We start from the raw sequence: 17835 nt of genomic DNA on the forward strand, positions 1-17835 counted from the left end.
ATGTATATCACTTATGGGAACTCCCATATCATGATGTCACTATCTCGTCGCCATTTTTGTTGAGGAGCAGTCGTATGTCTATGGTCGTGTCCATAAGAGGCGGATTAGGTTTAGCCAGAAAGCACAGGTATAAGAACAATACGTTGCATACATTATCCACTTTGCCAAATCGGACAGCCCTTGTCCACTTCAGCTGCAAAATGTCGTCAGAAAACCTGAACTCAGACACACATATGGATTACGACGACGAAAAACAGGTTGGTTTTTAATGAGACTGTTGAGTTGGCCAGCCAAAGCTAGCCTACCTAGCTAGCTTTGCCATGTATATTCTGCTCAACTGATGCTACAGTATTGTAGTGACATTGTAGCATCACGACCTAAGAATGTGCTAATAAAAGTTTGCAATAACTTTGACTGACCAACAGACGTACTGGAATGGTCGTGTGAACGACGGGCGATTGTGTACGTTTACTGTAAACATAAAATTGCATTAACTAGCTAAACCTTGCTGTCTTGTAGTAATCCTTCAGCTGTCCCTTGCTTGCGAGTCTACAGGTTGGGATATGCCAGGGCCTGTGATTGGTATAACACCGCAGTGAGTTGAGGCTTTCGCCTTTGCTCACGTCAGACCAGCTATAATTATGTTAACATCATTAATACAAATGGGCTTCCCCATATCATTTGCAATCCCTGTCAAACTACAACAGTCATCTATGCACCTATATTATGGTAATCTGCAGAATATGTTAATATCTTGTCGTTTTCATGTAACTTAATGCCTGCTGTGTGCATCTGTGTAGCGATACATTTAATAATATGGCGGCAAATGGCGGCCTGTTGTCAAAATGCTTGTACTATAGCACAGGTGTGCTGCAGATTTTTTTATTATTATTGTGGGGTCAGTAATGTTAGCATACCATATGGAAGACATTGTAATATGATGTTGTAACTAGGGGTGTCACGATACCAAAAATTCAGTAGTTGGTGCCAATACCATTCAAATAACACGATTCTCGATTCTCGCCAATTTCGATACCATGGTAAAAAAAAGAGGATTGTCTAAGATTCCATGTAGGCTACTTGAACCATGAACTTCTTTAAAATATATAAAAAATAGCAAAATGTCCTACAAAGACATACCATCATGTGCAATAGAGCATAGCACAACATAATAAAGTGCAATTAAGCCATTCAGCGAACAAGATGAACATGACATGAGTTTACCTTCTAAGCTATGGGCTAACGTTAAAACTACAGCTAACCTAAACTATGTACATAAGCCATTGTAACACACGTGCCCACCATCTCAAACATCATGTAACGTGTATTTTAGTATGACAGATTAAACAAACAGAAAAAGAGCATTCTTTGGATGTATTCAGAATTTCGCCGCGACTTCAACGAACATTGATTTATTTTGTATGATGCCAGATGTTAGCATCGGTGCTGCGCCTCTTCTGGAACTGAATCAGAACTTGCCTTGAATTCTTTAAACAAATCCAGATGACGATCTTTCAGGTGCTTAGCTAAATTGGAAGTATTCCCCCTTGGTCTGAAGACTGCGGTAGCAATTTTTTGCATAATAGCTTCTGCGGATTAATTATAACGCCACGGTCATCTGCCTCAAACGCAAACTACTTTTTTTGCCTTTCTTGTCAACAAGTCGAAGCGGGGCGATCGATAAAGCAGCAGTTTTTAACTTGTTTTTCTTAATGTAAACGTCGACTGGAACACTCCTGAAGGCGCAGCACCGATGCTAACATCTGGCATCGGCGCTCACGGTACTTACGGTGCTTCAAAAAAATGGGCATCGTCGGTGTTTTGTTATTTTAGCATCGGAAAGTACCGTAAGTATCGGTTCTCGTGACATCCCTAGTTGTAATACTAAAGAGTGCACTAAATTCATTATAGCCTAATGGTACATTTGATTGGTTATTATAGTTGGTCAGATAAAACATACCAGCACACTTAAAAGTAGCTTAACTGGGCCTCACATCTCTATTGCCATGTGTGGGGCTGAATATAGCAGCTCATACATTTTTAGGTATGGATCCAAGTGAATCAGCATAGTCAGTGCCACATGTCCCCTACTCCTATGGAAATCTGTCCATCCATGCCTTGAGTCATGTTCATCCTTTTTGTTGTTGTTTGTCAGTATTCATTCAAAGATAGGCTTCTCTAGCCTAATGCTACCCTACAACTGAAAGGTGTTTCAAGTTTGGCCATGCCGACTGCACATTTCCATTTTGATAGAATTGTTTTGACCCAATCATTTGCTCTCCAGAAAATGGAAACAGACAGGTGTGTCTCTTCAACCTACATTTCCTTTGTCACCATTCCTTGCCTGTAACACAGGAAGTGACTAGAGAGATGGGTTAACCAGTTATACTGGTAGAGAAGGCTTCTCCAGGCAATGGCATTGTTTATAACAAAACATGCATGCATCATAGCCAGGGTATTTTTTTGCTAGGCGTTGGTCACAATAACAATTGTCAAGTACTATACATTGGTTTGCCATCCCACTTAGTGTTACAGACCCTCTTAAAACTTATCACAACTCCAGTGTCAAATGTAACCAAACCCTACATACATAGATAATTCATGGTTGAAAGAATCAGGGCTTTGTACAAAAAATACAATGGCATTGCTGGGAAACTGAAAGACAAGGTTGTTTGTCTACATTAATTGTGCAAGAGTGTGATATAATTGCTGTGAAGCTCTTGTTCATTCATTCTTTTTCAACAAGAGCAAGTTTGTCTTCTGAGGAAGCTGTTTATTTGCAACCGTGAGGGCGTTAGGGATTGGTTTGTTGGAGATCATGCAGTGTGACTAATGATCAGAGACTCATAAGTCATTTCTTTGATTGTACCCAACTTCACAGCCAAAACGAATTGTGTACCCTGCTATTGTGATTGAGTCATCTTATTGTTTAGTAACCTGTAATGAAATGGCAAAGCTAGACTGCAAAGAAACAGTACAAGTATTGCCCCAAATAAACGTAGTGAGAATGTTTGGATTTATATGTCTTTCTTTAAACACTGGCCAAGTCATAAATATTTCATACAAGACCTTTTCAAAATAAATGTTTTCTTATTGGGTGCTGCAGGATTCCCAAGAAAAGAATGCCAACCCTGTGATGGCTGAGGAAGCCAAGTTGAAAGCCAAGTACCCCAGTCTCGGCCAAAAGCCCGGAGGTTCAGACTTCCTGATGAAGCGGCTACAGAAAGGGGTAAGTACTGCAAGTTGAAGAGGACAGACTAGGACTAAGCCACCAATCATGGTCTGCATGGTGTGCAGGCTTTTGTCTTGAGTTTTATAGTGATAATGATCTACTTCTAGCCTCAATGTAAAAGGAGTAAAAGGCTTGCACACCTTGTATCAGGCTCGGAAGACGGTACTGAGTTAAGTACCACTTTGTAAAGGGGGCACCTTACCAAGCCTTTCTAAATGCAATGAGCGTTTTTCTTGTCTCCATCTCCAGCAAAAGTACTTTGACTCGGGCGACTACAACATGGCCAAGGATAAGATGAACAAACAGCTGCCCGTGGCACGTCCTGACAAAAACCTTGTCACCGGGGACCACATTCCCACACCTCAAGACCTTCCACAAAGGAAGTCCTCCTTGGTTACCAGCAAACTTGCTGGCTAGCCTCCCTTCTTCTCTCAACCCAGGGCTCCCGGCAAATGTCTCTCCTCACCCTTCTCCCAAGATGTGCACATTCACCCCCCCCCCATTCATTTCCAGGCTCCACCTGGCTTAACAATATCGGGGAGAGCTGTTGAAGTCAGTCCATTTGCTTGTTTATGTACAATATGTGGGTGAGTGGGAAGGAAGAGAGGGAAGGGATGCAATGGGATGGTTGCCTGGGACCCTTGCCATCATCTCTTCACTCACACATCAAACCGCCTTGCACTCTGCTCTACCGCTTCCACAATGTCTTTGTTTGGTGTTCCAAGGTACATAACAGTAGATGTGTCATGGGGAGTGAGCTGAGTTAACGCACTTTGTATCATGTAAAGTACGTTTTTACATCCTGAATGACACCAAAATAATGTTGTGTGAAGCAGTTAGGAACCACAATTGCGTCTTTTGCCGCATTGCAATGTTGTGTTTCCATTGATGCTGGTGAAGTCAATCTACGATTATTATTGCTTGCATACCAAATTGGGGAAGGGAAGAGGTATCCTGTAAGGAAATGGATTGCTAAAATCATTGGGATAGTTGGTGGTGGAATGTAGGTTGTTTGTCTTTTAGGTGTCTAACAAGGTCTCCCTCCTACCTGACCAAACAGATATGAAACTGCAAATTCTTCTGCTCATGTTGCTTTATTTCTTGACTCCCTTAGCTCTTCTCTCTTTAAATATGCTGCATGATTGTAACATGTAACATCAATGTTTGTTGAAGGTAAGATCAGTTTTAGGAAGTATGAAATGAACCATATTGGAGCGCTGGGATGTCTGTGGTACACTACACTCCTTATTCCTTCCCTCTTTTCCTTGTCCTGATGATTAATACACACTCATCTTCTGTACACTGACAATGGAAAATGTTGAAAGAATGCACCCTGTATTCATTTTCAAGGCTGGGAAGGGCACTGACTACTTAATTTTGATGTTACATTTAGGCTTTAATGCAAGCCTTAATGATTTATAGGGAATGATGCAGTATAATGCAATTAATATATTTTATGTGTGCAGCCAGTGTTCAGAAATTACTTTTTGATCCTGTGTCTTTATAACATGGTCTTGGTGGTTAATTATTGTGTGGACTTCATCACAACGTTGTGTTTGATATCCTGTCTTACCAAGAAAGAAGATGAAACAGCAAGTTCTACATTTAATAAGTTGCTAAATCATTGTCTACATTATCTCCATCGGCTTGCAAAGTGGGGCCCTCGCAGTGCTAATTCTAGATTAGGATTTCCCTGTATTGACAGGCTACAGATATTCAAATCTAAGATCTCGGTTGTGTTTATGAGGTAAACTCTGAAAAATCTGATTACCAGGTGTCAAATGGTCCCAAGATCAACCTCTGCACACTCTAAGTGGGACACTGCATGCTTTTGGAATGTGCTCACTTTGACACATATGGCAAAGTGTCGGAGTTGAATGACGTAAGGGGAGGGAGCAATGTGCTGGCATACACAGTCTTGACACCTGTTGGAGACATTTAACTCAGACAACAACATTACAAGGTTCTGCAAGTGAGTCAAATAAATGTTGCATGCAGTCCAAAACAGATGAAGCAGGATCTTTCATTATCAAATGAATTAGCCCTATTCTTTTAGTATTTCTTGGGAAAATCACACTGAATGAGGTTGACTAAGGGTCACACGAACATTGAAAGAGACCCACACTTTCCTGTTGTTAAATATTAAGTTTGTGTGAAACTGGCATTGAATGTGCTTGTTTGGTGTAGTATGTATGTGCTACTTCCCAGCCATTGTACAGTAATATACTTTATTGGGGAGATGTTTTTTGTTCTTTCCCAACCATTACTACTTCTGCTTTGTCTATTTGTACTGCAGAAGCTATGTGAATCTGTATAATATGAATATATGTGTAAATGCTGCTGAAACGGTCGACAAATCTCGAACAGATGATTAAATTGACTCCAACAACATACATGTTCAATTAATATCTTGCTGAAATCTCACTCTAAGAATTGTAACCTGACAAGATAGGCTTTAGGAAAAGTGTCAAAAATGTATTGATGAGAGTTCTTGAATGCTACTTTTTGTGCTCTGTCTTGGTTTTGTATGTTTTAAACTCAGAGGTATATTGCAGGGTATGTTTAAATACCATGGCAGAGTGTATATATCCTGTTTGAGCTTAATAAATATGTGCCAGAATGTACAAAATAAATAGTAAATGGCAGACTGTGTGCTCTATAGTATCTTGTGCTGCTTACAGTTTATTGTTGTTTTGCAAAGTTTTATTTTTCATGTGTTCGCACTGCAAAACTACATAATTTTATCGTGGCCCATGATAACTGCAAAAATATCAGAAGCACTCTTGTTTCCAAGAAAACTAATTACGATGAGAATTTGATGACTGTAGACAAATCTAAATGTTTAAATTAAGAATTTAGGAAGTACAAGAGTACTGAGAATGTTTCATCTGTGTAAGGGTATAGGAGTGGATTTTTGTCAGTATTTGAAATAAACTTTTACATTAATACAAATGATTATGGGCACTGTATACGTTTATTGTAATGTTTTTGTTATCGTTATATTTGTCTTTGAACAGATTTACAAAGGGTTGGACTGCATGTATGGGAATGTATTACAAACGTTTGACCTCTAGAGGGAAGTAACACCCTTTAGGATCTGTCCCAAGTTCTTCACTCAATTTACGTCAGATGCGTAACTGAACAACCGAAATAAGCAGATTTTTTTTGCTGCATTTCTTGGAATCCTGTGTTAACATTAACCCAAACAATGTCAGGAATGCTGAGAGTTACTTCTAATTCAATAAAAGCAAGATCTGTGCAGTTTCCTTTTAAGACCTAGCAGATTAGGTTGTGGCTACCAAATTCATTTTTGAAAACCCCCCAAAACGTGTATACATTATAAATTCAAGATTTAGAACTGGGGGAAAAACAAAGAACGAAAGAAAAAAAAGACCATATTTGGGCTTCCTCTTGCAGTCCCTCTAGCTGGCTAGTTACTGGTTTGTTAGCGTGACGTGTTGCACGACAATGTGTCTTTAAATTACCATGCATGTGTGCAATAGAAATGACAGCAAGCATGTTAAGCATAAAAATCATTACATTTCAGAAAGTGTATACAAAAATAATAATACAACAGTCAAAACAAAACATGTAAAAGGTAGCCTACGTCGTCGAAGTCAGCCCAACTTCTTCCTGGGCGTGGCCTCTTGCGTTATTAAGGCTTACCAACTCGGAATCACTTCCGTTCCTGCCTTACTAGTCAGCGATGGAGGACGATTCGGCATCTTGGTAAAAGCTAGCGTTATACGGAACACACGTTTATTAAATACTTTTCTAAATTTTCTTGATTCAAAAGCAGCGCTTTCATTTATTCCAAACTAAACGCCAAGATGAGTTTTTTCCTAACTAAACGAGCAACAGCCAGCGTTTATAATCTGCTCGTTCCGCCTCAAAATGGAGTCGTCGAGATGCACTATGGCACGGCTACTGGAGCCCCGTCCAAAATGGATAATCAAATGGAAACTTTGACCAGCGACAATCCAGTACGACCCAAGATTTTAGGAGTACACAGCGCCTGTAAAAGCGGTATATTGGAGAATCATGGGTCACTCCAGAAAATCAATGACGACGAGGGTTCTTTGCCTTGTACTCCAGAATTGTCATCTTCTATGGAATATGGGTTAGATTTGACCAGCAGCTGCCCTTCAGGTGATAAAGTATTGGAGCATGATACCAGAGAACTAATAGGGAGTGTACTCCTGGACTACACGGGACAATCTGGGTCGCAACGTAGTCGTAACCAAAGCAAATCTTTTTCGACTATGAAACGAGTGGTGGAAGACGTAATTGAAAAACATCAACTCGCGTACAAAGGTAAGCTCATTTTGAAAGTGAAAAAAGTCCAACCATGCTAGACTAGACATACAGTCGCCCAACTTATCCGTGACTCATTGCACGAGGCCCGTTTTCCACTTCTCCTTTTAGTGACCCAGGACTTATGCTTTAGGGGGGAACCCTAGTAGACATGAGAGAATTTGTTATGACGAGGCAGGTATTGAGCTTGTGGCATTCTCAACATATTTCTTACATTTTTATCCAATGAAAAAGCAATGTCAGAATCTGAAACGGATTTATTCGCCATGAAAGTTTGCACAGACAAGAAATTTGCTTTGGCAGGAAGGTGCATACAATAAATATATAGGAATCTTACATTTAAATATGTAGTCTAACCTAACTATACTAAGGGTACATAAACTAGCAAATTTGTTTAAGTAGTAGGATTTGTTTCCCAAATAGTTTATAACAATGCTTGTAGGTCAATGTAGCTTGCTTAGTGAAGTTTCTGACCCAGACTTTGACACACAGGTATGATCTCCAAACTGAGTTTGGATGACCGAGGGGATGACATGAGTGTTATCACGTCAGTGGCCAAGAACATCTTCAGTGATGGGACAACCAACTGGGGTCGTATTGTCAGTCTGGTGGCTTTTGGGTCGGTGGTGTGCCAGTACCAGAAGAAAAATGGCAGAGAGAACTGTGTTGAGTTGGTGGGCCAAGAGATCTCCAATTACCTCCTTGGTGATCAACGAGACTGGCTGATCAGCAACAATTCATGGGTGAGTCATATTTTTTTTTTATGTCTAGCATGACCGGGTGTGACTTGCATAACTATTGTGTTCAACCTATTGCTCCACATTTCATCGAACTTTGTCAATGATCATTTTCAGGAGGGATTTGTGGAATTCTTTCGCATTGCCGATCCAGAATCCACAGTGAGGAACACCCTAATGGCATTTGCTGGAGTTGCTGGGATTGGGGCAACATTGGCCCTATTGATCAGGTGAACTTGTTGGACTTGGGACTTTTTTCTCTCTTTCCATGCCCAAGCAATGAAGCAAAGACTATTCCATTACACTCTTCAACACCGAAGCGAATGATGTAGTTCACTGAATAATTTTCCTTTTTTCTTATGACTATATGAGAATTATTTTGAGGTGTGTGTAAATGTGTGCTTTTCCCCTACCCCCCCCAATCATGTTCCTTTTGTTTTGGGGGATGCATACTGTGTAAGGACACTTGAAACAGTTGGCACAAATAGCTTCTTATTTATTAAAATCTATTTTTGTAATAAATGTATAAAATAAAATCACTTTGCCAACTCTTTTGTACATTTGTACTTTTGAAATGGCAACTAAACACCCATAAATAGTCAATGCCATTTGTAACCAAGATGGAGGCCTCATCACTGCCTTAGAACCTTTTATTTTTTAAATGAGTTTCAGTTTGTTGCAAAATTGTTAGTCTAATATCTGTTGTAAATCAGTAATGTCAATGGATGCAGAGTTAAAAATGAAAAGTGGAACTTTGCTGACTTTGACTAAGGATATGGTTGACTGTATGGTCAGACATGCTACAGAAAAACCCTTTATTAGAAAGTGTAGGAAAGACTGGGTTGTAAAGGCTGTACTTTTAGCCCATCTTTCAACACAGCCCATCCACCATACCCGGGTCTATGGTTTTCCTGGCAGTTTACATGGTACAAAGGTAAAATATATGGGTAATAATATCCTGGTAAAAGACTGGTAATATTTGACAGTTTACGTTGTAAGACTTCAACATTAGAGCGCAATACATTTCTAAATTCACCTTAGGTTGAATTTGTTTTTTTGTAAAATTATTTGTCTACCAGAAGGGCAATTTGGTAATCATTGTCTGAAGCAAAATTCACATGGTGCTGATGGATGTATGATTGGAGACAGCCCTGTATTGAAATATTTCATGCTGAGAGCATTCTTAGTCATTTAGCTTGCATCACAAATCTACTCTAAAGCTACTGCTATAGTTTTTCGCAGCAATGTTTTTGGGACAATTTTTCAGCCCTTCATTGAGATTCAGTTAAATGGTGTCACAATATTTCCTTTTTTGGTAGTGGCTTCGATTTAATAAATCAGACATGCTAAACTTGCTCTGAGTTTGACACCCTACATTATTCACTAAAGGGGTTGGAGGTGGGGGTGTCAACATTTCTTTCTACTGTAACACTCGTTTCTTATGCAGAGTAAGAACACTCCAGCTCTAACTTGAATTCCTCATTCACTAAACACATGAAGTATTTTGTTTATTCACACCACCCTAAAGAAGCAGACGGCTGTTATTTCCTCGAAACTGCTGCTGCTGCGGCAACGTTGCTTAGCTGAATGGTGCGTCAGTTTTGCACACCTAACCACAGGCTTGCAGTTGAGCCTCATTTGGCAGTAAGAAAATGAACATACACTCAAACATGTTTATGAATATGCTTAGCCAATGCCATAAACAGAATAACAGTTTACAACATGATTGCTTGACACACCAAAGTAAACTTCCTTTAATAACATTTAAATGTGTGCAAACACTAAATTGCATCAAACTTGCATTGCAAGTTCATTATAGCAAATGAGTTCAGTTGATTATGTAAAATATTTCCAGTAAATTGTTTAGTCATCTGTGCCATGACTTGGTGGCAGCCCAAAACTTCCTCATTTTATGTTTTTAATGAATTGTCATGCATATTTGAGTTTCAGTAACTGCAGTTTACTGAATCTTCCAGTTGTACTGGTCATGCTAGGCAAGGCCTTAAACTTCACGGCTTAAAATTATTAAAGGCTACTGATTCAAGACTGATGTCAATGTGGAAAGGAAGTTTGCATGTGTCTTTTTGAAGATTAGTAAAAAGGGCATCATTAGCTGCCATTTTACATAGGCTTCCCGATAACTTTAAATTAAATGCTCCAAATAAAATGGCCTAATAGGTGGATGGACACGATGACCTGTGATGTAAACTGCATCCTTTCAAACAGCTATGGAACATATCAATAGACAAGGTATTGTTGGCTTGGACTGGTGTCTGGTGAGTACAGTTTGCAATTTGGGAAATGTCCAAAATGTATAATTTAAGGCATTATTCTATTTATGTATTACAATAACAGCTTCTCTTTTAAAAGGTTAAATGACTTATTTGTGAGGGGTATGAAAAAATATGCCTTACATTTTGAGGATATTATTGTGGAAGCCTGCAGAAGGAAGCCGGTAATAAGGTTTGATCATGGGAATCCTTTGAAACAGTTACTGCAGCTTTGTCAGGCTGTGTGTGTCCCTGCGCCCTTGTTTGTTCAGATCATCCTTGTTGTCTCTGGTTACAGGACAAACACACTCATAGAGGTCTTATGAGGAAACACAGTATGTCGTGTCCATGGTGACTGCTCACACCAGACTTCACCTAATCCTCTCCAGAAGCTAATGACGTTGGCCACCTCTGTGGTTACCAGAGTACAAGGACACGTGGGCCTTCTCAAACACCTTGGATTTAACACTGGGGAAATGAGCTGTGAGGTGAACATATATAGGGGTTTACACCATACACACTTTACATGGAGAGGTTAACCACAAACTACAGAAGTTTAAGAATACAGCAGTTAAAAAGGTTAAAAGTAATGACTTGCTAAACTCGTAAAATTATTGTAATTGGTTTTTCTTGATAACCATTTTGCCATACCTATGCTCGGCCAACAACTAACAGTCAACAAGTACTCTGTTTGTTCTACTGTTGTTAACTTAACAACAGTAGAGAGAAAGAGAATTGCTGTCAAACTTGAAAAACAAGGTTTTTGGGAAAAGCATAAACCAGATAATTTTTAAGAATGTTAAGTATATTCTTTGTAATCAAATACTTTTGACAAACCTCAAGGAGCTTGCTTTGTATATTTGCACCATGACCTCCTAGAAACCTTTTACCAGGAAATGTTTTGTCTGCATCTCAAATTCTTTACATAAGTAACTTCAAAGCTGCTGTAGTGCTTGACTGATTAAAGTAAAGTAACTTAAGACCAGTACAGACTTATTCCCTTCAGAAACACTGCATAGCTGAAGAGATTAAAGTTTATTTACAAGTTAGGTAACTTGAGCAAAAGGGCAGGGATTTTTGTTTGTAAAAAAAAAAAAAAAAAAAACTAACTGTATGATTGGCTGACAGGTTCTCCACTTCCCCTTAGCAACAACCCGCCCCTGCAATTTAAAAAAAGCTACAGTTTCCCAGAAGTCAGCTGACTCAAGTTTATTGTTGACAGAGACTAGTGCAAAAAGACTTCTCTTCTTCACTGAGAATACTTTTTACTTGAATACTTTGGAATAATGTAATATAAGATGTCAGAAAAATCGTATTCAAGTTGAAGTTTGAGTGGTATTTTGCATTGTATACTGCTGTCTTGTATGCCTCCTCAAACAGAACTCTGAACCTTGTACTTCAATGACTTGGTCTGAGTGAGAGATCCTATTCAATCCACAAGATCATGTGTCATGTGTTTATTCCAAAGTACACTGGTGAAACGTGTTCCTGTGTGTTATTCCCTGTTCACTCATAAATTATCAATATACCTACTGATATTCTGCTTTGAACTTGCCCACAACTTACTTTTCTCAGTCTACATTTTTATGTAAGATAAAAGCCATCAACCTTCAGGGAATACAGTTAAACATTTGTCTTTCCTATTTATTGTATTCTAAAATATTCAAGCAACAACACCATTTTGTCCGTCTATTCTAATTCATGACTAGAAGCCAGGATAATGATCCCTAGGGAGGTTATAATGGACTAATAGCCTTTTTTCCATTTTCTGCAAAGCCAAAAATTTAGTGTAGTGAAAATTACTATAAACAGTTCGAATATAATATATGTATATTGCCAGTGATTTAATTCTAAATTTTCTCACTTCAAGTAGTGCAAATTGTGGCTGTAGTGACTTGTATCTTACGGTATTTTGATCAGGAGACTGGATCATAGCAAAAAATAATGTTGACTAAAGTGGGTCACTCATTTTCTGTAATTTGATGTTATATAAAGCTAGTTACATGAGGATCCACATTTATAACTGCCTGAAAGGTTGTGTTTGCCGAGAGATGCAGCAGTAAACATTGTAAAGGCATGGTCGTCCCTTACCATGGTTTTCTGTATCTACAGGTCAATTTTTTTCAGGCCTAGGCTTGTTTGGTCCCGATGCTCTTGTGTGTGATATATCTGGCAAATCCATACAGCGCATTTGGGTCAAATGGTCATTGTCAGGTGACCCTTCACCTTTTGTTTGGAAAATTGTGATAAGGATGTACCATAATATCATGTTTTCTAATGCACCAGTTGGCTGTGTTGTCGTCTACCTGCGTTTTTATTTTGTGGATCCTTTTAGAATGTTGAGTCATTGGATTCATTGTAACGCTAAACACAGTGCTGCGGATGGACAAAGCACATCAGATCAGGGGGTCATTTGCCAAAGCACAGTTTTTGTGTTTGCAACAGTAGAGTCATTAGGAAGTAATACTTTTCATGTGACCCAGCATGACTGTGAATGACTAAGGTATTTGAGAGATTTCATATCTTGTCTAGGGATCAAGGATAATAGCAATGGAATTGTCCTTCTCTGTGTTATCTCAAAATAATCCGGAAAGCTTTGCAATTCAAGGGAAGTTTTGATCATTTTGTGAATGTCAAGTTCGGAGAGAAAGGTTGTCTGCAATGTTAGTGGTCTTTTTATTAATCAATCCATTACTTCATGATTAAAATTGATTCCCACCCTTGACCAGAGGGCATGCAATCTAAAACAACTGAAGGTTAACTTTGTTGTACCTTACTGGTGCTCATCAACTTGAGAAAAGCACTTAACCTTCTCAAGGGGCACCTCTGTCTGACTATATTCTCTGAAAATTATAATAATACGCCTACTATGTGGATAAACTAAAATGTGATTCACATTGTAAAACATGGCTACATTCTTTTCCTGACAGCCTAATCTAATCGTTCACACTTGTATTGTCAAATGACACATTTTCAATGCATTTCAATGCACCACTTGACACATCAGAAATGTGTTGCTTGGATTCCCACTGTCAGGTTTGTCTATGCATGGTGGAAGATCCTTCTTGTCTTTTGTCTGCTTTTTTTTTTGTCTTTCTAGTGCAGTTCATGAATGTGGGTCAGGGCTGATGTCTTTCATATTGGCAATGGGGATTACAACAGACAATATAAGCACACCTATTCAGCCCATGCCTTGTTTTGAATAGGTACTATTTGGTGTAAGAGACAGCACTAGCCTACCATGCAGAAATTCATTACAGCTTACATACTTGTGTTATTGTGGTAGCCTTTATGCAACGATATTCAGCTTATTTTTGCACTTAATACAACACGAAAATGAAGGGCTAATAGGATGTGGAGGAATTTAAGAGTAGCCAGACAGATTTACCATATGTGATGTTGCTTTTTAATGATTTGTGGCAATTCATCTACCTTGCATGTTAACCTTTGAAAGATCAAACATTTACCAATAAGCACCGATTGGAATGATCATAAACAATTGCAGGATATTTCTGTCAAAATGAAACCTTATTGCATGATACCCATGATCAAATGCCAGCAGTGAATTTTGTGGTAATGGGGAGGCAGTGGGGCTTTTTAAAGTTTCGATTTCATAGAGTTCAGTCACGTGATACGAACGTTTCCATGACAATATCCCTTGACAAAGTTGCGCTCAACGATTTGTTTAATTTATCGAGAGGTAGGCTACTTTGACGGAACGCTCAGCTTATCTTCCTTATGATTGTCTTATCAGAAAAAGGGCGGTGACGCAGTTCCGCTTGGTCAAAAGTTTAACTCAAGCCCCCACCCCTCGCCCCTCGGCTTGAAGCAACGGCCCCGGTGGATGTAGGTGGTATTGCATGTACGGTTAGGTTTCCGACTCTTCCGGTCGTTTTTATTCTATTAACTCCATTCAACATTTACAAAACTATCTTCCCCAATAATTTTTGTTTGATTCTCGAACCTGGCTCATACTACTAGCTTTTTCATAGAAAATTTTTTCCCGATTTTTGCTAAGTTTGAAATCAATCCGAAATGGGTAAACTAGAAACCCATTTATTTGCTTAGTCAATGAAAGTTGCCTGCAAATGTGCTGGCGGATACTAACAGGGCACGAGCACAAAAGTTCAAATTGGCCGAGAGCCGATAGCCGATGAGCTCTCGGAGCTAAGGAAAAAAAGAGCCACTGTTTAAAGTTAGACAGGAAGACACGGAAGTGGAAAGATGGCCGCGTCCAGTCTCGCGATCTCGCTTGCCTCACTGCGCCACTGAGCACTTTTTATAGAAATGAATGGGGACGCCATCTTGGAAGATGCTAGAAAGATGCTTGGAACTAGCTTACTCTAGTTATATTAACTCTATGGTTTAACTATTTTCAACAACTGAGCTCTGTTTATTTTCCAAAAAGCGATGCATCCGGTGCTTTTCGACGAAGCGTCCACCTATCAGCTCCAGGCAGCCACTCCCATAGACATAATAAAGAATAGGATGTCATAGGATGAAAAACTGCTAATCAGATGTCCAAACATCAAATGCTTGAGAAACGTTTAAACAAAAGCAACATAAATTGTCAAATCTAAAATATAACTTGTGTTATCCAGGCCATAAAACTGGTTGTTGGGATCAAAATCCATATAACTCTGGGGGTGGGCCTATCTATGACAGTAAAATGTCTAAAAACTGTGATATGGAAACTAACTTGATGTGGTCAAACATTGTTCATGCTGAATATAGTAACTACAGTTATTTTTAGTGCTTGGTCACATGCATGTTACTTCAAGTCATGTACATTTTGCACATCCACTTCATGAATTTACAAATACCTTTGGATTTCACAATTTCGGACACGTCAATTGGAGAAATGTGTTGTAAACCCCTATCTTTTAGAATAAAAGATAAAAAAATAAGTCACATCAACTATTAACATTTCGGTTGCATAGTGCACAGGTTCCCCCAGCATGTAGAAATGGTGTAAAGTTTGTGCAAAGCTCAAGTTTTTCCTTGAGGTGGCTTGAGTATGTGTATGGTATCTGGACTGCTTGTACCTGCATGAGCCAATATTTGTGTTTAGCCTATTTTAATTTGCATGGCAGCCATTTTAACACCGATACACCTGCCTACCATAGAGAACGCACTAGTGAAAATAAACCGAGAAGGAAAACAAAGACTACACGTGAGAACCAACGAGGAAGCAACACAGTTACTGACACTGACTTACCTGAAGGACACAGAAAGAGAATGCCACTGCCTATTATTGTTTGACAATTAGTTACATAACATTACTCCTTTCAACCCCATCATACCTTTTATTAGCCCAATTGAGATATGGGACCAACAACACAGTCTGGAAGTACCCAATTATCTGATGTTCAGAGCAGTGGCTTGTCTTGATGTATTGGTCAAGTATTCCACACCTACCATGTGGAGTTTATATGATTTAAGGTGTAGATCTATGTGCATATGGCAGTTTTACACTTTGCTGTTTTGTCCTTGGTGCTAGAGGATTATATTGGGGGATTAAGCTTTAACCAGCCTGTCCTATAGTTTGCAAATATGTGCATGTTTATGACTTTTATCACTCCTTGTCTCCTTTATTTGAGTATTTCCTTTTCTGGCCAATGTTTATGTTAATGATCTGCATGTGCCATCTGCACATGATTATTGTGAGCATGTTTACGCCAGCCTTCCCAGTGTCTGTTAATAAGTTAAACCATGTTGGTTCTCTCTGCTACTGTACATGAGGCACTGACAACAGGGCACAACATATTGAAGCATATTTCACATGTTAAGAGGTGGAGCTGGAGTACTCTTCTACTATAAAAATATCAAAGGCATGGGTTCAAAATATTTTTTTTATCACATGTTTAATTAACTCTTTTCACTCCTTTCTCAGCCAGTAGAAGAGATACTATCATGATGAATATTTCTAGATCTGAAATAGAGATATGATTCATTGATTTTCACCAAGACAGCCAGGAATTCTTAAAGGTCAAAGGAACAAACAACAAACACAGTGGTGGGGAAGGTGTTTTGATAACCACACTTTATGATGGGAAACCATTATGTTTTGATTAAGCTGTAAATAATTACAGTTTTTTTATGATAAGATTTTATATTCTAGATTCCTTTTTAGAAAAAACGTAAACCCCAAGATCTGTTTTTTCATTATTTCCTGTATGACTGTTTCACCAAAGAGCTTTCCTAGGTAGGTGTTAACATAGGGTTAACCACAGTGTTTTGGATACATTTGTATTCAACTCCCACTCAGTAAGTGGCTTTATTAAAGGCTGCTCTGTGGTGTTTTGCATCTTTAGACTGGGAAATTTATGTCTACGTTTACAGAAAATCTCTTGGCTCTCTGGGTTCGGCAAATTCTTTAACCCGCCCACACAGTTTCTCTAGTTTCGAACACTTCAGCATTCAGACTTAACAGAGACCGACACTAAATAGTTTCCGTGGAAATTAAGGCCTTTATGGTTTACCTTCAAACGTACTTCTTTTAAGGTATCCTGGTTGGGATGGGAATCTGTTGATTTTCATGAAGCTTTCCACCTTTGTGAATATAGTATTGTCATTTGTAACACTAACATCAATCATATTAAAATTCCACATATTTTATGTAAAAGCAGTTTAGAATGATCTTGGTCAGGTCATATTTAGAAAGCAATCTTTGAAAACAGTATATTTAACAACCAAAATGTCTCATTTGACACTGTTGTTTATTTTTTTAATCTTTAGCATTTCTTTGTTGTTGTTTTATAACACTGGAATTCTTTTCCTGCTCAGCTGACTTACCAGTCCTGACAAGTTAAAATGATTTTGACAGTAGACATCGACTCTCTTTCTTCCTCTTTCTAACTATCCAGTTTATTCAGTACCTTTCCCACCTGATGTTGTTGGTTTCCTTCCAGAGAAACCCTGGGACAGGCTCAAAAGCTGTCTTTTCCTTGAAACTCATATACCTGTTAGTATTTACACTAGTACCAATAGCCTATCCAGTGTCCCTTTTCATAGTTTACCAACATGATAAGGAAGTTTACATTGCATACCAGTAGGCCAATATATTAAATGGATTGGCCCATCTCCCATGCATCAAAACCACTTCTAAGGAAATTTCTAATCACATGAATACCAGTCTGAGGCAGTACACTTTGCCCTCTGTCAAGATCCAACCTGTTCAACTGTAATCACACGCCTTTGGTTATTCCAGTTTGTTTTGTTTCCAGTTTAGGGGAGAGGCAGTCACATTTTCTGTTTCCTGGCACATAACAGGAGGATTTCA

At 38.8% G+C, this 17835-nt stretch overlaps 2 protein-coding genes across 2 annotated transcripts; both read left to right on the plus strand.

Moving 5' to 3' along the window:
• Window positions 1–54: 54 nt before the first annotated feature.
• ensab (endosulfine alpha b) lies at window positions 55–5896 on the plus strand. Its single transcript, XM_047039356.1, has 3 exons — window positions 55–257; window positions 3107–3229; window positions 3482–5896. The coding sequence occupies exons 1-3, from the start codon at window positions 75–77 to the stop codon at window positions 3647–3649; spliced, it is 474 nt and encodes a 157-aa protein (XP_046895312.1). The 5' UTR covers window positions 55–74; the 3' UTR covers window positions 3650–5896.
• Window positions 5897–6897: 1001 nt separating this feature from the next.
• mcl1b (MCL1 apoptosis regulator, BCL2 family member b) lies at window positions 6898–9638 on the plus strand. Its single transcript, XM_047037710.1, has 3 exons — window positions 6898–7546; window positions 8039–8289; window positions 8401–9638. The coding sequence occupies exons 1-3, from the start codon at window positions 7063–7065 to the stop codon at window positions 8515–8517; spliced, it is 852 nt and encodes a 283-aa protein (XP_046893666.1). The 5' UTR covers window positions 6898–7062; the 3' UTR covers window positions 8518–9638.
• Window positions 9639–17835: the final 8197 nt, after the last annotated feature.

This window comes from Hypomesus transpacificus, chromosome 2 (assembly GCF_021917145.1).
Source record: "Hypomesus transpacificus isolate Combined female chromosome 2, fHypTra1, whole genome shotgun sequence".
NCBI classification, from domain to species: Eukaryota; Metazoa; Chordata; class Actinopteri; order Osmeriformes; family Osmeridae; genus Hypomesus; species Hypomesus transpacificus.